This window comes from Manacus candei, unplaced genomic scaffold, assembly GCF_025592945.1.
Source record: "Manacus candei isolate 608988 ecotype Guabito, Panama unplaced genomic scaffold, ASM2559294v1 h1tg000083l, whole genome shotgun sequence".
Classification (NCBI taxonomy): Eukaryota; Metazoa; Chordata; class Aves; order Passeriformes; family Pipridae; genus Manacus; species Manacus candei.
In genome coordinates this window covers 1,429,556-1,451,712 of record NW_026138131.1, presented here as the reverse complement: position 1 = coordinate 1,451,712, position 22,157 = coordinate 1,429,556, and the positions used below count along the sequence as shown (strand labels likewise).

The window sequence follows — 22,157 nt, the reverse complement described above, 5'->3', positions numbered from 1 at the left end:
TGTGCCCTGGGGATGTGACCCCATCCCCACAACTTTCCCTATCCTTCCCCTTGCTGTGTCTGGGCTCCTTCACTCCATCTCCCATCTGTCCCCAGGGCCCTGTGTATCCTGCCTCAGCTGCCCTAACTCCCATTTTTCTTCCACTCAGCTCTTCTCTCCCACCCACTCTATCAGGCCATGGCTCTGAGCATCAAGAAAGTCCTGACTGAGCTGGGCATCCTGCAATATGTGCTGAAGGCAAGTGACCAGTCAGTGAAAGTGCAGCCTCTGCACCTACTCCCAAGTCTTGATGTTCCCCCTGCCAGGAGGTGTAGGAGAGATCTACCCTTTGTAAATAAGTTAATAAATTGTTTGTTTGTCTTTAGAAATGCTCTGCCTGTGATTGTTTGGGCAAGACTCTGTTGAAGGCTGATATCCTTTGGCTTCATCTCCCCTCTCTAACAGAGATGAAGATCGTGCTCCAATTTACATTTGCAATTATTACACTTGTGCTGAGGTGCTTAGCACCTCCCTGATGTTCTTGACATCTCCTCCTCCCCGTGTCTTTTCCCGTGGCCCAGAACACCTCTGAACTGTCTTCAAAAGATGCTGCTGAAATCAACAGTTCCTTCATGGGGTCTTGCTGCTTGTCCTTGGGCTGTTCCTTTTAGGAGGGTGTTCCCATCAAGTGAACCCCCAAAGGCCTGCAGAGGCCACTGCGTTACCTATCTCTGACCATCAGATCCTGACCCACAGCTGGAGGCTCAGCCACCTCTGGACACAGTTTGATGGCTGCTGGGAGATGGCCGTGTGTACACAGGCCTCCTACTTTTGTCCCTGCACTCCTCCTCCAAAGTGGGAGTATTGCCTGTGTCTCCCAGGCAGTTGAGAAGGTCACTCTTGGTACAGGCAAATCCATGTCTGTGGTCCAGGTGTCCAGGCTTGGCAGTGCTGGAGCTGCAGGGGAGGCCTGTGTGAGAAGATGCAAAATGCTGCCCAGCAGAGGAAGGAGTGAGGAGAGAAGTGTGAAGAACAGCCCAGCAATCAGCAACATGAGAGGAGAAAGAGGACAAGAAGACAAGGAGGAGGAGGAGGAGGAAGAGGAAAAGGAAGAAGAAGAAGGGGAGAAGGAGGAGGAGGAAGGAGAGAAGGAAGAGGAGGAGGAGGAGGAGAAGGAGTGTGAGGTGCTCCAGTTGCTGGAGCAGGGATCAACAATGCTGGTCTCAGAGCTCCCCACACTGGAGCATATCACAGAATCACAGAATATGTCCCGTATACCAGAACTGCTGGTAAATGACGGAAAGTGGCTCAGTGAGCTCTTCAAACAGCTCCCTCAGAACCCTTGGGTGGATCCCATGTGGCCCTATAAGCCTCTGTGTGTCCAAGGGGTGTAGCAGGTCGCTGACCATTTCTCCTTGATTTATGGAGGCTTGTTTCTGCTCCTTGTCTCTGTTTTCCAGTTCAGGGACCCAGGTACAAGGAGAACAAGTGGCTATAAAGGCTGAGACAAAGAAGCTATTAAATACCTCAGTTTCTTCCTCATTCTTTGTCACTATGTTTCCCCCTAGCCAATAAAGAATAAAGATTATCCTTAACCTTTCTTTTTTTTTGCTAATGCATTTACAGAAACATTGTTATTCTCTTGCACAGCAGCAGCCTGATTAAGTTCTAGCTGGACTTCAGCCCTTCTGATTTTCTCTCTGCATAACCTCATGATAGCTGTGTAGACCTCCTCAGTGGCCTTTCACTTCTTCCACAGGTCGTAAACTCTCTGGTTCCATCGGAGTTCCATCTAAAGCCCAGGCTGGCAGGGTGGGGTGTGGCCATGGGGCTCCAGCACCTGTGACATCAGAGGGGACAAGGCCCCATGTGCCCCATCTGGCAGTTTCACTGCTGCAGTGCAGCTCAAGGGAGCAGTGAATGGGACAGGCAGGGGGAAAGCTGCACTGAATGAGGGTTGAGTAAGAACCAGCCCATGTGGGGTGTTTTCTAAGGCTGGGGAGGGTGTGCAGGGGCTGTGGGGAGTGTCTTGGACAGGGTAGGTGCCACTCTCAGGGCCAGGTGCAGAGGTGCCCAGGCCTGCCAGACACAGGGAGTGCCCATGGGGATGTGACCCCATCCCCACAACTTTCCCTATCCTTCCTCTTGCTGTGACTGGGCTCCTTCACCCCATCTCCCACCTGTCCCCAGGGCACTGTGCCTCCTGCCCCCTGTCTCCTGCCCCTGCTGTCCCAGCTGCCATTTTTCTTCCACCCAGCCCTGCTGAGCCCCTTCTCTCCATCCTCCTCCTCCAGGCCATGGCTCTGAGTGTCACCCAAATCCTGATTGTGCTGGGTGTCCTACAATTCACGCTGCTGATGGATAACCAGCCAGTCAAGGTCACAGAAGAGCTCCTGAAGCAGCATGAGGAGCATCAGAATCAGGAGATGACTTCGCTGAAGGAGATGGAGAAGAGCATCCAGGAGCAGACCAGACTCAGTGAGGAAAGCCTGCTCCTCTCTGCCTGCCAGCAGTGGTGGTTCTGGGTCTCTGCTGAAATCCTCCTCGCGCTTTTTGGGTTCTACTGGCTGCCCAAGCAGAGGAGTTCTGGCTCTGACAGTGGCAGCCAGCAGGAAGCCTCCAGCAGTACCCAGAATCAGAGAGAGGAGGAGGAGGACTGGGAAGATAAACCAGACCCTTACAACACTCAAGACAAGCCCCTGGATAAGGTAGGAACCTCTAGTGCTTTTGCCAAGCCCTTCCCAAGAACAGTTTTCTGATGGCTGCATCCAGCCATGAAAGCAGGCAGCACTTAAAAAGTCCTGGCACCCTCAAGGGCAACATCACCAACCTCCTGCTGCTCATGTCCCTGAGACAACCCTTTGTGCAATTTTTCCACTAGGGCTCAGCACCATAGTGGGTCTACTGGCGAAACAATCCTGCAGCCATGTGGAGAACGCACTGAAGAACATGTTGTGCTTTCTCCCTTCCCACCTGAGGAGGGAAATAGAAGCCAGATCCCTGCTTCCTGTGCAGTCTCTGCATCTGCTGCCAGTCCTGATGTTCCCTCTGCCAGGAGGCGTGGGAGAGATTTACCCCTTGAAAATATGTTCATAAAATTGTCTGTTTTGAGAAATGTTTTGTCTCTAGGTGTCTTGGCAAGACTATATTGGGGATGATACCCCTTGGCTTCATCTTCCCTCTTTAACAGAAACATAAAGTTTGTGCTCCAGTTCACATTTGTAGTAGATACAGTTGTGCTTAGGTGCTTAGGACCTCCTGTCTTCTCCTGGTGTTCTTGACATCTCCTCCTCCCTGTGCCCTTCCCAGTGTCCCAGAACACCTCTGAGCTGGTTTCAAAAGATGATGCTGAAATCAGCAGTTCCATCCCGGGGTCTTGCTGCTTCTCCTCGGACTGTTCCTTTTAGAAGTGTGGTCCCATCAAGTGGACCCCCAAAGGCCTGTGGAGGCCATCATGTTACCTAATTCTGACCATCAGATCCTGACTCACAGCTGGAGGCTCATCCACCTGTGGCCACAGTTTGATGGCTGCTGGGACACGACCTTGTGCAATAACCTTATGACAGCTGTGTCCTCCTGCCCCATCTTCCAAAGGTCATAAACTCTCTGCTCTTTCCCTGAGTTTCAGCCAAAGTTCTCTTCAGCCAGGCTGGTCTTCTTCAGCAATTCATCTTTTGGCACATGGGGTAGGCCTGCTCCTCTGCCTTAAAGATTTCCCCTTGAAGAATGTCTAGCCTTCTTGGACTCCTTTACCCCTCTAGACTGCCTCTCAAGGCATTCTGTCAACCAGATTCTTAAACAGGGCAATGTTTGCCCTCTGGATGTCCAAAGCAGCAGTTTTGCTGACCCCCCCTCCTTATTTCTCCAAGAATTGAATTTGATTCTTTGATCACTGTGCCCAAGACAGCCTCTGACCATCACATCACCCACCAGTCCCTCTCTGTCCACACACAACAGATGCAGCAGGTTACCTTCCCTAGTTGGCTTCCTCACTGCTGTCTGTAAGTTACCTTCCACACTCACCAGGAATATCGTAGACTATTTCTTGTCTGTAGTACTGTATTTCCAGAAGGCATCTGGTAAATTAAAATCCCCCACAAGAACAAGGGCGAGCAATTGTAATTTCAGGACTGTGGAATCCTCTTCAGTTAATAGAAAGTAATAAGTACTGAAGAAATGAGATTCAGTTCTCAATACTTTCCCAAACTAATAGCTCTGTGTGAACAGCCTTCAAGACTGGTAATACTGGTGACCTCTATTCCCACTGGATAATTGCTTTTATTATGCATTGCTTGTTTCTATTCTTGTCCTACAGCACCGATGGATGTAATTTTGTTGTGTACCACATAGTGCTTAATGATATTGCTGAAAGAAAGTTTATTGCCAAGTTAAAAATATGATGTCAATTTTGAGTTTCAATAAGGGTCTTAGCTGCAAGCCTGCCTTTCTTTTTTTTTTCCTCAGTACATTCAATATTTTTTACTATGGCTAGGAAAAATTAGAAAGTGCAAAATGTTCAACATATGTAGGCTAAAATTCAAACATATCTAATACTACCATGATGAACAGACATGCTAAATCTGTATCTGATAAATTAGGCCATCTGATAAATGATGGCAGGTGAAATGTGGATAAGGTGAAAGTACTACATGATGAAAGGAGGAGATGAAGACCTATTTTAGGTTGATATATCCAGTCAGAAACAGCAATGTATGTCAGAAAGGAGAAATCAATTTAATGTCTACATTATACAAAATATCAATACAGACAGTATATTAAACTGCACTAGGAAAAGTATCTACAGATAGATTTACAGGTAGACTGCAGCATTGATAAATGGCAGGTGACTGGAAAAGGGAAAAGAAATAGCATGGAGAAATCCTCAACCAAGAAAAATATATAAATGCAGGATTAAACTGAGCAAAAGATATTAGAAAAGAGGTATATAAAATAGTGAATGAAGTAATAAATGTCAGTTGAATGTCCACATTTCCTCTTTTTGCCTAGTGTGGGATAAAATGTTAAAATAGCAATCTGAAAAAAATAGTGTAAGTTTCATGAAAGAAAGCACATGTTGACACAATGTGTCATTAAACTACTGAGTAGCATAAATTCCCTGGAGTAAGTAAATCTATACTCTGCAAGATACGTTCTGATTCTCATTTAATGCAATCCTGAAACTTTGCTATTGCTCTTCAAGGCCATCATTGGATAAGGACCCTGCTAAATTAAATAGTATCCTTTCATCTGTAACTTATGAAGACAAATGACCTCTCCTAGTGAAATGCAACAAGCTATGCTGACATTCATGAGGACTAGAGATAGTATTTTGAGGAAAAGTGGCTTGATACAGAGCAATCTTGCAGAGAAGGACTTGGGGGTGCTGGTTGACGAGAAGCTCAACATGAGCCAGTAACATGCACTCACAGCCCAGAAAGCCAAATGTATCCTGGGCTGCATCAAAAGCAGCTTGGGCAGCAGGTCGAGGGAGGTGATTCTGAACCTCTGCTCTGGTCTTGTGAGATCCCACTTGGGGTACTGCATCCAGCTCTGGGGTCCCTGATACAAGAAGGTTATGGACCTGTTGGAGCGAGTCCAGAGGAGGCCCTGGAGATGAACTCAGGGCTGGAGCACCTCTCCTGTGGGGACAGGCTGAGAGAGCTGGGCTGCTCTCTCAGAAGAGGAGGTTCTGGGAAGACCTTATAGCACCTTACAGTACCTAAAGGGGACCTACAAGAAGGCTGAGGAAGGACTTTTCACAAGGGGTAGTGGCTTCATACTGACAGATGGTACCTTTAGGTTAAATATCTGAAAGAAATTCTTTACTGTGAGGGTGGTGAGGCATTATATGATTCTGTGATTCTATAATAATGCAATAAGTAGCCATAAAAGGGTGGTGAGGCACTGGAACAGGTTACCCAGAGAAGCTGTGGATGTCCCATCCCTTAAAGTGTTCCAGGCCACACTGGATGGGGCTCTGAGCAACCCGGTCTAGTGGGAAATGTCCCTGCCCACGACAGGAGGGATGGAACAAGATGATCCTTAAGGTCCCTTTCAACTCGTTTCATTATATGATTCTGTGATTCTATAATAATGCAATAAGTAGCCATAAAAGGTTATACTGAACTACAGTCTGATTGCATTTAAAGTAAATAGACACATCTATTTGGTAATGGTTTCCAACTGTAACTGAAGTGAAGGAAACAAAAACATGAAACAGCTCAGAAGGCTCAGTACCTAAAAAGCTGAAAACCAGGGGGTGATAATGGTACTGTGGATGATCACAATGCAAATTTAATTTATCTTACTAAGCACTTGGATTTCAAGAATCATTCATAAGATTCTTAGAATCCTTGGATTCTGTGGAAGTAAGTTGGATAAATTGCATAATAACTGTAGAAGATACATGTATAATAAAAATTGTACCACAAAATGGTTAGGCAGTAATTTTCAGCCTTCAGGCAAAAAGAAATTAAATTTACTAACATCTGAACAGGCTTTTCAATAATTTTATCATTACTGCCTAAGAAAAAGATTCTTGAAGTTGTTTAAGTAATGATGTAGCAGGAGACCTGCCTAAAGCCAATGTGATATATGGAATTCTATTTTAAATACCTCTACAAGGGGTGGGGAATGTTCATCCTCTGGAGGTACTTAGCTCACTCCTAACCATAGTGGAAGTTTAGACTAGACATTGATTTTCTATCAGTGAAGTGTGGTGAGATAAATCTCACCATTAGTAACTATAGAAAATCACATCTTACTTGTGTATAGTGAAAATTTAGTATTGATTCATTGATGCCAATAGCTGTTGACATCTTGATACCAGCCTGGAAAGTCTATTGCTCTGGTTTCAGCATGATTTTATGGGTGTCTTTAAAAGCCATAGACAGCTGTTAAAGAAGCCCTGATTTATATGAGGGGTTTTCAGAACTATCCTTTATCTGAATTTCCTATTGTCTGTATAAATGTAGTTTCTCCATATTTATGTTCTGTTTTGATCACAGAGGACCTGCCCAGCTCAAAAACATATGTCTTCATCATGTTTCTCAGTGAGGTTCAACGACTTTTCTTTCCACCCTGCAATTTTTGTATTTGTCTAATACATGAAATCTGTGAGTGGATACAGAGGCTTTTAGAGTTACTAAATTTTTCATGAACAAAGGATGTATTCACAGATTGCGACTAAAAATGATGCCAGATGCAAGAAAGCATTTCCATTGTTTCAGACTGCAGGAAACAAAGGGCACACTTGTACTTTGGTGCTGAAAACCTTGGACTAACTGCCGTGAGCTCATAAGATCAAAACCTTCAGCTCAGCTCTGTGTGCTGGTACCAGCCTTGGTCCCCAGATCAGCATTGTCATATTACAGCTGTATTATGACTGATCTCCTAGTGAGGCTGTTTAGCTAAACCAAATGATTATGCTGATAAAACCACTCTGATTGTGCTCCATAGATACATAGAATAGTCAATGTGTGGCTCTAGAAGACCTAAGTTATATGATTGAATAATGGTGACTGTGTGTATTTATGATGCAGATTTTTTGTTTACCAATTCCTCCAGAGTCACTCTAAAAAGGTTAAAAAAGGGAAGGCATTTGTGATTGCCTTATCTAACTGACAATCTCTCTGTTGTTCACTTTTTTTCAACAATTTTGGTCACGCTCCCTTCAGCCCATTCTGAGGTGGAGGAACATCTCAGAGATTGGCAATTCTTACACGTTCTGTGGAGACTGATGGTTTCATTGAGCAAAAAGACCCAATAAAATCTTCATTAGTTCTGCTTCTCATAGAATTCTTTGTTGAGTGAAGAGACCTTTAGAGAGAATTAGAGCCCTAATCTGTCATTTTGAACATTCTCATTTTCCATTAAACAGAGCAATTTGCAAGATTAAATGCAAAGGAATATATTTTATTAGTCATCATTATATGGATTTTGTCTGTTTCTGATTCCTAAAAGCTGATACAAAAATACACACTCTCTATTTGTTTTACCACTAAGTGGCCCTATTTCCTTCTAGTATATTCTAAAAATATTTATTCTTCCAGAAGTAAAATAAATAGGTCAGAATTCACAGTTCAAATCACAGTTCTTCTGGATTCAGATTCCAGCAACGAAGGGCAGCATGACTGGCAGTTTGTTCAAACTACTTTAATTATTTCAGATATCGCTGTCATTTCTTGTTGCTGAATTACTGTCAAATAAACCACCTTTATGATGATTTTAACTGACCCTTTTTCTAACATTTTGAATACTTTCTGAAGTGATTTGTCTGTGTTTTTAGAGATTCCTGGATGAATGAGAACTACTTCTGAAGCTTTTTTATTCATCATCTGATACTGCTAAGGCGAATGCAATGTTAATTGTACAGCTTATCACACTGTAAAATATCATGAATTTCTGCAGAATTAAAAGCATATGATGGTGGTCATATGATTTACTGATAAAATGGTGGTCATATGTGGTCATATGATTTACTGATAAAAGAGAATGACAATAAATAATCCATACCTCAGCACTAGCTATAAAGGATTCCATCATCAAAATGAAGTACACCTGTTCCTTTACAATAGTTTTCACTTTGTGGGTGACTATTAGGTGATTAATAAAAAAATCTTATGAAGACAGCCAAAGCTGAAGGAAGGAAGGAGCAGAGTCCATTATCCAATGAGCTACCATAATGATGGCAATAGTAAGTATTTGGATATAATGGCCTGCAGCAGAGGAAGAGAGCCCAGCCAAACTATGTCAGAGAGTTCAGGATTCTTTTAGTGCTGGGCTTTGCTCCTCTATACACAGGCTAAATCACAGTTAAAAATAGTTTCTTAAAGATTTAGTTAAATTGTTAAAAAATTTGTACGGACATATCTACATTGAATCAAGTGAAAAGAGAGCAGTGTTCTTTGATACTGATTCTTGTATGGGGTGGTAACCTTGTGAGTGTGGGCTGGAGCAAGCAGCAGAGATAGAAATCTTTAAAAATCACTTCTGTCATTAAAGAATTAGTATCAAAGGACCAGAGAAACTATGTAGGAGTGCTCTTTATTCTCTATAAAAAAAAACAGAAGGAGTTTAATTCTTTGGTATGGTAATCTTCTCTTTTTTTTTTTTCTTTTTTTTTTGTGTGTTTCAGTTAAGTACAACCATGATACCATTAAACAGATTCAAGTAGTGTTCCCAAAGAACTCCCTGTGGATGCTTGGATTTTACCCTTAGTGCGTGCTATGCCAGATTCCCAAACATTCTTCAGTGACCTACAGGTGGTATTTATAATCTGAATCTTTAAGAGGGATAAAAAGACCTGTTAGCATCCTTCTCCAGCAACAGAAACAAAGGTTCTTCTCTTTCCTTGCTCCCTCTGGGTTTCTTGACCCATTAAAAATAGGCTTTTTGCCCTTTTTGTACTTCATAGTTTTGATCTGTGCCATCCATGTTTGCAGCTTCTCATATATGACTTTTAAAATATAAGTAATTTGAGTCCTCGTGCACCTTCAAGGGTTGAAGTAATCCATGGCAAAACATTTTGGGTTAATCAAAACCGATGTCTGAGGTTCTGAGTGCATGCTGTGCCTGCTGTTCCACCTCCTTTCTTCTGTTACTTTAAAGCAGAGCACAAAGTGGCCCAAACCCTCCAAGTCTAAGTGCTGGATTCTTGTCAGCTTCATTTTACCATTTAAATCACAGCACAGGAAGGATCAGAACAGGAACACATCTTCCACCACTCAGGAAATGCGTGCCATGAATTATTAGTGTGGTCGCTGGCACTGCAGACACTGAGCTCCCAGCAGCACTCAGGAGTGTTAGTGCCTGCTTTGGTTCTATGTAGACCGTGTCTGTGATTCACATGCATGCCCAGAAGAGAAATCAGGCCATTTTGAGTTCAATTTAATCCAACTGTAATCAGTCCTTGAGAAACCTAGGGCAAGAAGAGCACCCTTGTCTGAATCATCCTTTGCTCTTCTGGGCTGCTGTTGGAGTGGGATCCATAACAGGAAGCAGCTGGGGCAAACAGCAGGGGCCGTGCTGGACAGCCCAGAGCCTGAGTCCCAGGTTAGGTATCTCTTCATTGCTAAATAGCATCTCGGGGTGCATCTGGAACAGTGTGGCCAGCAGGCTGAGGGAGGTGATCCTCCCTCTCTACTCAGCCCTGGTGAGGCCACACCTGGAGTGCTGTGTCCAGTTCTGGGCTCCTCAGTACAAGACAGACAAGAAGCTACTGGAGAGGGTCCAGCCGAGGCCACAAAGATGATGAGGGGTCTGGAGCATCTCTCTTATGAGGAGGGACTGCAGGAGCTGGGCCTGTTTAGTCTGGAAAAGACAGAGGGAATCTCATCAGTACATTTAAATATCTCAAAGGTGGGTGTCAGAGGATGGTGTCAGATGCTTTTCAGTGGTGCCCAGCAAAAGGATGATAAGTGATGGCTATAAACTAAACCGCAAGACGTTTCACCCTAACATCAGGCTGCCCAGTGGAGTCTCCATCTCTGGAGATATTCCAAACTCACCTGGATGCGTTCCTGTGCTCCAGGTGATCCTGTCTTGCCAGGGGTGTTGGACTGGAATTTCTCCAGAGGTCCCTTCCAACCCTAAAGATTCTGTGAGTCAGTGAAATTCAGCCCCATGATGTGGCCGTTTTGGTGCACCTCCAACAAAAATTAATAAAATAATAATAAAATAAAACAGCGCGTCTGGGGCTTTTACTTCTTTCCAGCTCCTGTCCAACCTGGCGCCCACGGAACGGCAGCCGAGCCCTCCGGGGCTGGCTGAGCCCGCTGGGCGTGTGAGGGCGAGGAGGGGCTGCCTCAGGCTGGGGGCAACCACCAGGAACAGCCACAGCTGCGGGATAAAAATCCTGTTCCTTGGGCATAGGCACCGCCTGCCTGGGGACAAGCGGACTCCGCTGAAGTAAACTGAGCGGGCTGGGCTGAGCCGGTCTGAGCTGAGCTGAACTGAACCGAGCCAGGCTGAGCTGAGCCGGGCTGGGCTGAGCCGAGCTGGGCTGGGCTGAGCCGAACTGAGCTGAACTGAGCTGAGTTGGGCTGGGCTGAGCTGAGCCGGGCTAAGCCGAGCTGAACTAAACTGAACTGAGTTGGGCTGGGCTGGGCTGGGCTGGGCCGAGCCGACGGCCCCACCCCTACCCAGCTTCTCCTCTTTCGATTGGTGGATTTAGGCCGTGCCGCCATTTTCCACCCAATCAGCGCCGTGCGTCCGTTGCTAGGCGCCCGTCTGCCGGCCATGGCGGCCATGGCGGGCGGGTGTCGGGAGCAGTGCGGGGTTCGCATCGCCCCGACCGAGCTGCGCTTCAGGGACGCGGTCCCGGGCCGCCGCTACCGCGCCGCGCTCACCGTCCAGAACCTGCGGGTCGAGAGCTGCCGCCTGCAGCTGCTGCCGCCGCACCGGCCCCAGGTGAGGGGCGGCTGGGGGTGCCCCGCGGCCGCCTCTCTGCGAAAGGCGGTCCCGTTTGGGCAGCGCCTCGCCCCGCTCCAGCCTGCGGGAGCGGCGCCCGAACGAAAGGAACTCCCATCTCCCCGGTCCTTTGCTCTCCCGAGGCTGCGGGCGGGAGCTTCCTTTTTTGGAGACAGCTTCCTTGTTTGTTAAATCTATAGCTTCAATGGAAGTACAGAGGCTTTTCTTGTCTTACTACATCAGCCATTAGCAGGTGGACTCGATGATCTTGGAGGTCTTTTCCAACCTTAGTGATTCTGTGATCAAGTGCATCGTTGGTTCCAAACCCTGCTTTGCCTTCCTGGTTGGCTTCGCGCTGTCCAGAATTTGTCCCACAAGAAGGCCATGAGATCCTCACCATTTCAGGGAACATTCTGTAGAAATGGGTCATTTTGCTATGGTGTGAACAACAAATCAGTGAAACGATAGCTCTGTTACATCATTTCTGGGTTGTATTCTAAGGGTTTTTTTGACTACAGTAGTCCCTTTGTGGTGCTTGCTGGGAGCTTTCTCAGAAAAGAGTTTTGCAATCCTTTCTCAAGATATGATTCCTCTTAATAGCATCTGATTAATTCTGGAAAAATTGCTGCATAACCAGACATTTTAAAAGCAAATGCATCTTTACAATTCTAACCAGCTTAGCCCTTGACTTGTAGCCTGTGTGTGCCCAGCAAAACCCAGCTGTCGTTAGTAGATTATTGCTTGTTAATTATGTCAAAATTAGGATCAAAGGGTTGGGTTGAACTGGCATCAGGGGTTGAACAGAAACTGATGTTGCTTTGTGTTCACAGCTTGAGCTATGAATAATTCTAGAGTAGTAATCAATATGATTGTCAGACAACTGAAGTACCTTGGATAATTTCACAACCTGAGTAGTCGGCTTTTCTTTTTGAGGGAAAAAGTGGCAGCTTGATTTTTATTACACTGTAGCTGAAGACTTTTGGCATGAGCTGGAAACTGTTGAGAGTGCTTGATTTGGTAGGGCTGTGCTTATGCTGTTTTGTTAGTTTTCATTAGCCTTATCAATTTTTCATGTGCTGCAGAAGTGGAAAGGCAGAGTCAGTTTTAGAAAAGGTTACTTAATCATAGCTTAAGAGTTTCTACCTCTGTGATTAACTCATGCCTTTTGCTGCGTATTTTAATGCTTTTGTACATGAGAGGACCAATATGACAGCTGGGGGACAAGATGCCACTTCCCATGCTCTGTTCCAGAAAGGTCTGTTGTGTTGCCCTTTCTCATTCCCAGACCTTTTGCTGCTGTCTGTAATTACAAGGCTCTGAAGTGTATGACTCATCTGAAAAATTTTGAGGCATTCATAGCGTGCAAGAACTGAAAAATAACCTTCCTTGAGCTGTCATAGTGCATAGCCAAAAAATGTCTTTCAAGGAATTTAGCTCACAAAGCAGTTTTCTGTAGGCTTCATTGAAAGTTCCTAATACAATATATTAATTTCCCTCGTATAGAATGAATATCCTTGAGTGTTTAATTCTCTTTAGAGATAGATTTTACACACCTCAAAATTAAAACTTGGCTACTCTTTCCAAATCAAGTCCATAATCAGGAGGTACATTACATAGCAAATTTCCTTTAGCTGAGTATTTATCCTGCTCTAGGAGAATTCTAAAGGAATAGAGGGAGGTGCTCAGACAACAGAATCAAGAAATAGTAAACTATGTTTGAATATTTCAAACATAAATTAGAACAGAAAACTTAGAGAGAGGAAAGGGTGCTTTCTGTCAGCTGCTTCTGTTTTTTTCCCTTTCATTTGACCCCCTAAATTAGAAGTGCCATGAACTTTTCAAGCAGATTTCAGTGTACAGTGACACTCTCTGTTCATGTAAGCTGGATGTCGGTCAGACCTAGAGAAAGCTCTTACCCTGTCCCCTTTTGTTGCTGATTTGAACTGAGACCTAATCCTTGTTATTTTCTCAAGTGCTAAAAATATTCTTCACTGAGTAATAGCTGATTTAATTTTGTGTTGCTTCAGGTTTATTGCAGCAGTAGAAAAAGCTGGAGTTCTCTTGGAAAAACTAGAAAATTTTGCTAATTCATTTTGTCTTTTACTTCAAAAACTCTGAACTTCAGTAAACAGATAAAATTATAAACCCCTGCATATTTCAAAGTTCATTGTAAATTTTAAATCAGTCTGTGTCTTCTGAAAATGAACCACATGTATATCGTTCTTAATCTAGAATGCGTTACAATTAAAAAAAATATGGTTTTTTGATTTGCAGTTCAAATTGATTGTGGAAAATCCAGAAAAGCCCATTGCATCTGGACTTCAGCTTAAAGCTTTTGTGGAATATTATCCCGACCGTGTAGAAGACCTTCAAGATAAACTGATTCTTTTAGTAGATGACGACGTAGTTGATATCCCTCTGCTTGGGTATGATGTTCAACAGTTCATGTGCTGCTGTTAGTATTTGCAGTTTAGTCTTGTGCAAAGTTTATTTGCAGTTTAATCTCGTGGAAAGTTTATTTATATATGTCATATGGCTTTGTAATTAGTCTGTCAATTGGATGGAAAACAAGTACTAAGTTTCCTACAAAAGTAAGATTTATTTTTTTTCAAAGAAGCACATGGGTAAGAAGTTCATTGGGGTGATGTCATAGACAGTCTGGATTTTTGATTTTGCTGTATTCTACTTGGTTGTGATAATGTTGATAATTTTTAACTCTGTATGGTTAGACAAGTTATCACCTACTCTTGATGTCTTCCTTTCTTCATGAACCATTTATATAAAAGATTTTACAATAAATTGTTCACAGTTACAAAACTGGATTATAGTGAAACATATGTTGCCTGATTCTAGAAATAGGGTGCATGTTTTAGAACAACATCACAAGTTCAAGGATCACTTTCATCAATCCATGTGTGATTGTATGTGCTTATCTGTATGTGTCTATATGGAAATATCTCTTATATGTTGTATAAACATAGACTGATTGGAAAAAGTAAGCTTCTGAATATAGTTTATCAGACTTAGACTCAGTGGTTATCTGAGGATAAGGGGCAATTGCTCTGGAGCACCTTTCTCTCCTTTGTCTATTAAGAAAAATGAAGACAACAAACTTCTGCTTACAGGTCAAGCTTTTAGATGCCTGAATTGGGACAGGTGAATCTCACAGACTACTGCAAATCATCATTTTTGTGAAGATCTTAATGTTACAAATTACATGTACAGACAGAAATGAATTTCCATGTGGAGATTAATCAATATATGAGTTGTATATATAAGAATCAAGCAATTCCAGAAGCATCTCATGCTAGCCTGAAATGTGTAAAGCTCTACCTTCAGATAAGAAATACTTCTACATTGTGTTTACCTCTTATGATCTTTTTCACTGATTTGCTTTTCCTTGTTTCATCTTAAAAGTTGTGGGATTTTTTTATGTTAATGTCATGTTATTGCTAATATAGGACAGAAATAGTTAAGTATGACATGGGGTTTTCAAGTTACTATAAGTTTTGCCTCTTAGCAAAAGACTGTCTACTGTTGGAAGAGTTGCAAGTAACAATTTCAATTAGTTGTTTTTTTTTCCTGTGGTGTTTGTAACTTCTATTTCTCTTAGAACACACTGTTAAACATGCTATTATAGCTTTCTTTAATTAACTTCAGAGAAATCTAAACAGCCTGAAATGTTTTTCTTTGGCTGAAAGACAGGGATGACTTTTCATAAGGTGATACTGAACCTAGTAATTTGATATGATCATTTTGGTGTTAAAACTGTCTCTAGATAAGTTCTCCCAACATATATTTTCCTAGAATAAAAAAGTTATTAGGCAGTAGTTTTAATTTAAATAGTTTAATTTTTAGGTTTTGGGTTTTTTTTATTTTTAATTTTTTGAAAATTTTATTAGAGTACTATTGTGAAGATAAGACCACTTAGGATGCTAATGCTACTGGTGACTCCTTTCTGGAAAGGACTTGCAATAGATTAGTATTTGAAGTCTTCATGTTTAACTGGCTTTTGTGGGGAAAAAGTTTACAGACTCTTATTGGGGTTTTTTTGGGTTTTTTTTTTGTGTGTGTGTTTGCAAAAGGCCAATATACTTTGATTTTATTTTTTTTATCAGTGTTTTCCCAAATGTATTTTGTGTCATGCAAATGTAGTAAATTCCATCTTCATGAAAAAGCCCCAAACCAAAACACAACCAGCAAACCAAACAAATAAACCTCACCCTGTATTAGAAAACAAACACCAAACCCTTTACCTTGACTGCTTCCCTTTTCCACAGGTCTGTATCTATTAGAAAATCATATTGCAGTTAGAATTTAAGCTTATTCCTGTCTATTTGAGAAGTTAGATAATTGGATCTTGAGAGGAGAAATATTTCTGTTCTGTTTTTTCAGTGAAGCTTATTGGAAGAATGTCTGGATACTTGGAATGTGAAATTTTAACAATTGATTTGAATGCACTCTAATCTTAACAGCTGATTCTTTTTTTTCCTTTATTTTGTTTTTCTGGGTTTTGTTTTGGTTTTTTTTCCCCCACATCCTGCTGGATTAGACCATCTCTTTCAAGAATTTACTAATTTACTCTTTTTGCTTTACAATAAATTATTAAAGAGAATTAAAAACAGTGTTTTAAAATTCTTGAGAGCAAATTCTTTTGGGGCATTTCTTGATTCAATTTTTTTTGCTCACTCCCTTCCTTCCCCTTCCCCTCCCTATTATGTACTGGATCTGCCTCGCTTGACCAACCATATTTTTCTTCCTTCTCCATTTAGTTTTCTGTGCTGCATGTAATGCAGATCATGAGATGTAATTGTTCCTACATGTTTATATTTGTGGTTAAGAGAAGATAGACTGCTGTGCTGATATAAAATTCCAGTTGATTTGAAACAGTTTTATGTGAGACCAGAGGTGCGATTATATTAAAAATTGGGGTGTTTAAAATACAAGTTTTTTGAAGCAAGAATGATCTATTCATTTTGTGTAAACTACCCAACAGAGGGATGTCATCATGCTGAATGAGGCTATTAAATAAATAATAGAAATAGCTTGTGGCTTTTGTCATTACCCACTTCTGTCTGTTGTAATAAGTTTTGTTGAAGTCACATAAAATATGCATCAAACACAAAGGCTGTAAATGGGCACTGGCACGCCTGCTTTCTCTCTGCTTCTAGTTCAGGCAGCTGGTAATGAATTATGGTGAATGTTAACTTTGGTCTTGTTTTGTGATTCGATTAACTCAAGATAGTTTTATTTACAGTGCTATGATAAAGTATATAAATTAAATAGAAATATATACATTCCATTTTGACTAATTGTTTAAAGCTATATTGTTTTAAAGTGACAGTAGTTAGTCATTAAACAAGCTGGTCGATAACCACCTCTCTTACATCTCCCCTGTGTATGCTGTAGTGCTGAAAGAAGTTGCAAGAACCTTGGTGGGAGAACTAGGACAAAAGGAAAACTCTCTTCCCCTGGAGTGCTTGATCAAATTTCTCTAAAAATGCAAAGGTATTTTCAAGTTTTGGAAGATAAAACCATGTCTTTTCTCTACAGATTTATTCCGTACTGTTGTCTGGAAATTGAGTCAGAAATTGATTTTGGTCAAGTGATTGCAAGCAATAAAGTAATTAGTAAAGAGATTAGCATTGCTAACCATGGATCATCTTCAGGTAAATATCCAGCATGCATTAAATTATACAAGTATTTTGTTTTCTTGGAAAGTGTAATTTTATGCAAATTAACACTTCAGTGGCCAAGTAGAAATTAACTGGAGTTCTGGATTATGCAGATTACAAGTATTATAACTGAAGGTATTGTACATGACCCATTGCTTCTATAGGCATTTCTGTGCTTCCACTTTTCCACTTAGAAAAGAAAAATTATTTTAGAACTTTTCAAATTTTAGGAGTTCCCTACTTTTGAGTCCCATCTTGAAAGATGCAAAAATGTTACTCGTTTTCTTAGTATGCCCAAAATAAATAGCAGCAAATCATGTCTGCTCTTGCTTTGTTCTCTTTGTGCTTCTGTGATCCCCAGAGCTGTCTATTAAATAAACAACTACAAGCTCCCTGTGCTTTCAGAGCCATGTCCTCTAGGATGGGAATTGAATTGTATTTGTTGCTAGAACATAATGAGGGGTCTTTTATCTTGCTGCTATAGCTTTTGAAATCATACAGCTTTTACAACATGCACATACTTCAACTTCTGCAAGGGGACCCTTCCAAGGAGAATAAAAAACATGGTCAATGGAGCATAAGAATGTTTATATGATCCAAATAACCTATTTGATTGCCTTTTCCACCGGACAAAGCTGCAAACACCTTTCTCCAGAAGAAGAGTGGCAACTGTTCTGAGTTTCAAACAACAAATTTAAAACAGTTAATTATTTCTGTTCCTCACTTGTAGAGTTGTTTGTTGTTTTACAAGCTGTCTCTATTTACATTAGGCCAAGGTTCTGAGAACATTTGTGTCCTAGATTTTCACAAGTTATTGTACCAAGAGAAAATACATGACTGCAGAAACAGAAAGATGGGTTGCAATAGTAAGACAAAAAAATCAAATTTCTGTCTAGTTAAAGCAGTTTTAATTTTTTTTTCATAAAACAAAAGGAGAAAATGTTGTGGGTTTGTTTTTTTTTTCCTAGCCAGTTCAACTTAGAGGTGTAGTGTGTAGTTTATATAATCAACTCTTACTCATACATACTAACTTCTTATTTTGGGTAATTATGATTAGGTAAAGAAAATGAGAACCTACATTACCTATGTATCTACAACTAATTTACATGATATTAATTTTTCCATATCGTATAAGGAGCTGTTTCTAGTTATAAACTCTACATGATACATGCTGGTTACATGATGAAGTTTTGTAGGATTGGACAGAGACAAAATTAGAATGAAGGTGGTGGTTAGTAAGAAAGTGTATTGAGAGCAGACAAAGAGCTGCTGAACCTGTGTTTCTGTAGGCTCTGTAAATCATAATACAGCAGGCCACAATAGCAGGCAGCATGTAAAATATATGAGCAAGAGGTGCTTTGTGCTGGCCTCAGATTCAAGGATTGCATTTCATGTGTCATCCCATGCACGAAACAATTCCTGCTCCTGATCTTATATCAGAGATTATCTTTTATCTGAGGTCAAACAGTGCATTTTTCTTACAAAATTTGAAACAATTTCTTTGTGTCTGTAATATAATGACAGATAATTAGTGCTATTGGTTAAATACACACTTAAGATTTTTTTCACAATCTAAAAAATATTTTTATAAACTAGAAACATTCACTGTTCTCTTCTGCAGTAACTTGTGTTATGCACATACCAAATCACAAAAGCTGTTGTCACCTGCAATATAGACTTAACTTTCTGACTACTGTAGCTGCCTAGATCTGTGTATAAAATAGTCTGTGACTTACTAAATGGTACTTACAGCTGCTTTATGATACAGTCACTTTTGTTTGGAATGTGAGTACCTTCTCTGTTACAGTCTCAGCTTGCAAAGTGGCATTGGACATGTGTGTAGTATTTAAAAAAGCCTGGAAAAATTATCTACTCTCTGTTACAAATAGTTTTTAAAAAGCTGAACTCCGTGTTTCCTGTTTCCTTGGGAAAATGTATTGCTTGTGAATATCTACATTATGTGAGTTGTGGTTTCAAGTGTTTAATAGAAGAATATAAATCTACAACTTTATATTGTACAGCATTCTGTTTATTACTCTGGTTTTTTAGGTATATTTGAAATATCCTATGATGGGGTTGTCTTGGCTAGCATAACACCTACCAGTGGACTGGTAAAGCCAAAATCTAAAAGGACAATTCAAGTGGATATCTGCACAGATGTACCCAGAGTCATCAAAGAAGTGATGAAGTGAGTGTATGACTGAAGAAGTCCAACTCTACAAATTCCATTTTTGCCTGTTATTAATTCTAATCTTAATTATGAATGTTTATCTAAAAAAGTTCAAAGTTCCTAAGTGTCGGTTACTGTCTTTCAAACTTATTTTTATTAAATTAATTTGATGATTATATTATCTCCACGGAACAGTGATGCATAAGCTGTGTACCAGTCTGTGTTAATAAAGGTCTCCCATAAATCATAATGATATGGGATGTTTGCACATCTCTCAAAATAAAACCAACCAAGATCTTTGGTATCTTTCACCTTTCTGCACATCCTGTGTTCCTTACTCTTCTTACCTTCTGTTACTTCTACTTTTCTTTTAGCTCTACGTGTTTCAGGACTCTTGGAAACGTTATTGTGCCTTTTGGTGTACCTTATTTTCAATGGAGAGAGAATGAATTTGCAACCACTAACTCTTTTAAGAGTAGATTATTTTTAAATGGGTACTTTATAGAATCACAGAATGGTTTGGGCTGGAAAGTTCTCTCGTTCCACCCCCTGCCATGGGCAGGGACACTTTGCAGAGATTGCTCAGAGCCCCATCCAGCCTGGGCTTGAACACTTCCAGAGATGGGGCATCCACAGCTTCTATGGGCAATCTTTGAGTAGGGTGTGGTTGTGGTTGTTTGTTTGTGGGGTTTTTGTTTGTTTGCTCGGTTTTTTTGTGATTTGGGTTGGGTTTTTTTTTTTGGGGGGGGGGTATCTAGGATGTATCTGTAGAAGTTTCCTCTTTTGTTTTGAATTATTAAAATAGACTTAAAGTTCAGTTCTTCCTATTCTTGTTTTTGACAGCCTGTAGGAAAAAGAAATGAAAGTACAGGAGAAAAATTCTATTATAATGACAGGGAAGATGTTATCTGTGCTATTGCTTCATAGTCATAACCCCTTCATATGATTTTTTCTTTGGCTACTAAGTTGCAACCTTTTAGTTGCTAAATGTCCTGCTTTCTGCCTTTCTTTTGCTGTCCAGGCTGCCTCCACTATTTTCTTCACCCCATCTTGGTTAAATGGCTACTGTCTCCTGCAGATTTCATCCTACTCCCATTTCCTACCTTAGATTCTACATAATTCTGTCAGTGAATTTGGCTTTTCTTATTAGTTATTATTATATTCTCTAGACTACATGAAATATTATGTTTTGTTGTCATGCTTTGCACAAATATGTGTATACAGGTGTGTATGTGTGTGGTTAAACAAACAGGGTATTATTTAAAGTCTTGCAATGGGTATTTGACAGGAATCTGATTTGGAGAAATAGTACAGTTTTCATGAAAACGTCTTGGTTCTTTCCATTTACCATGCTCTCTAAACATTTTCCTTCTATGTGCAAGCAAAATTATTCTCAAAGGAATCTACTCTTATAGTTTTTTGAGATTTCTTTTATGTCTTGGAGTATCCTGTAATCATGCTTCAGAACTTCAAACATGATTTGAGTTTGAGATCCTCTCCCAGATCCTGTGTGTAGTTATGTATGTGACTATTCAATAAAAAACCTTTTTTTTTAAGATTTTTTTTAGCTCAGATGCTATTCAAAAGGGTAGTTGATTCTGTTAGAAAAATAAGCTATATTATTGCTTGATTATGTTCATCAAGAACAAATATGCTTTGTTCCAATAGAATTCTAATAGCAAATATTTGTACAATGTCTATGTGATCTTTTGGTAATTTGTGGCATCATCAAGATCAAGCATTCTGACAGTAATAGCAGCACTTGTTTTATGCTTATTCAGATGAACTTCTAGCTGCAGTTCCCTAAGAAAAAATTAAGTATATATGGTAAAATTGGTATCTAGATATACTGCTCTTATTTCTGAGAATCTTTATATCACCCGTGGACACTTCTGATTCTTTTCAGATGTCATTCCTATAATTTCAAACATTAAAAAAGGGAAAAAATTAAGCTCCCCAAAACTCCACCATGTAATGAGTGATCTTGTCTGGCTGATAATACTCCTTTTAGGTCACTGTTAAGTGCACGTTCCCTTCCTCTGCTTAGTTTATTTATGGAAAGCCAGTGATTTTAGTGCTCAGGTTTGGCTCATTTTTTTGCACAGGTTCTAATATAAACCAAACTAACCAAACTGATTATTTCTGACTTTTGTACATTACCTGTTGCTGCTTGCTGCTCTCACTGACAGAGTGGAATTGGAAGGTCGTGGCTGCACTGAAGTGTGGGTCAAAGCTGTCGTGGTTGAACAAGTTCTTAAAGTTCTTGGAGCATCTTGTGGAAAAGTAGTGGAATGCATTAACTTTGGACCAGTTTACTTTGGGACTTCAAAGACTGAGCAAATATCTTTATACAATAAAAGTCCTGAGAATATGGACTGGGTAGCAGTACTGGAAGACAATGCCATTGGAGGAGAGATGGTAAGAAAGTGCTTCGGGTTTTATTTTAGTTGAAAACTTGTTTTCATTTCTGCTTTTGCATTTTTTATTTCTAAACATTCATTTTCTAATACTGTTTACTATGTCAACCTATGTTCTGATCAATAGGCTTTCTGAAACTTCTGCCCAACCAACACATTTTTTACTGTAATTTAACCTTTCATTTTTTTCCATTTTACTATGTGACATTTTAACCTGAACAATGTTAACTACATTCCCTGAGTAGGTTTGTTTAGTTTTTGGGGTGTTTTTTGTTTGTGTTTTTTTGTTTGTTTGTTTTTGAGCAGTATTGCTTGAAATCCCACTGATTTTCTTATTTAATGGGAGTTATCAAAAAACATTTTGGTATTTTAGGATGTTAAGCAATCTGTGGTTTCAGTTGTTCTTCTCAGACAGTGAAATCATCTGAGTGAGCATCATGTTTAAAAAAGGGAATTCAAAACATTGACATGAAACTGATGTTTAAAAATTGGTTAATTAGCCATGTG

At 40.6% G+C, this 22,157-nt stretch overlaps 1 protein-coding gene across 4 annotated transcripts in view; it reads left to right on the top strand.

The window, feature by feature from the left end:
• The first annotated feature begins 10,522 nt into the window (after positions 1-10,522).
• Positions 10,523-22,157, top strand: part of CFAP47 (cilia and flagella associated protein 47) — a 287,854-nt gene continuing 276,219 nt past the window's right edge. For all 4 annotated transcript variants that reach the window (XR_007908382.1, XM_051811713.1, XM_051811714.1 and 1 more), the window contains exons 1-5: positions 10,523-11,388; positions 13,663-13,814; positions 16,942-17,057; positions 19,113-19,251; positions 21,423-21,651. Coding sequence is in view for 3 of the 4 variants with exons in the window: in XM_051811713.1 (XP_051667673.1) it covers positions 11,218-11,388; positions 13,663-13,814; positions 16,942-17,057; positions 19,113-19,251; positions 21,423-21,651 (807 nt within the window). In the remaining variant the exon portion in view is untranslated. The remainder of the gene's footprint in view (positions 11,389-13,662; positions 13,815-16,941; positions 17,058-19,112; positions 19,252-21,422; positions 21,652-22,157) is intronic.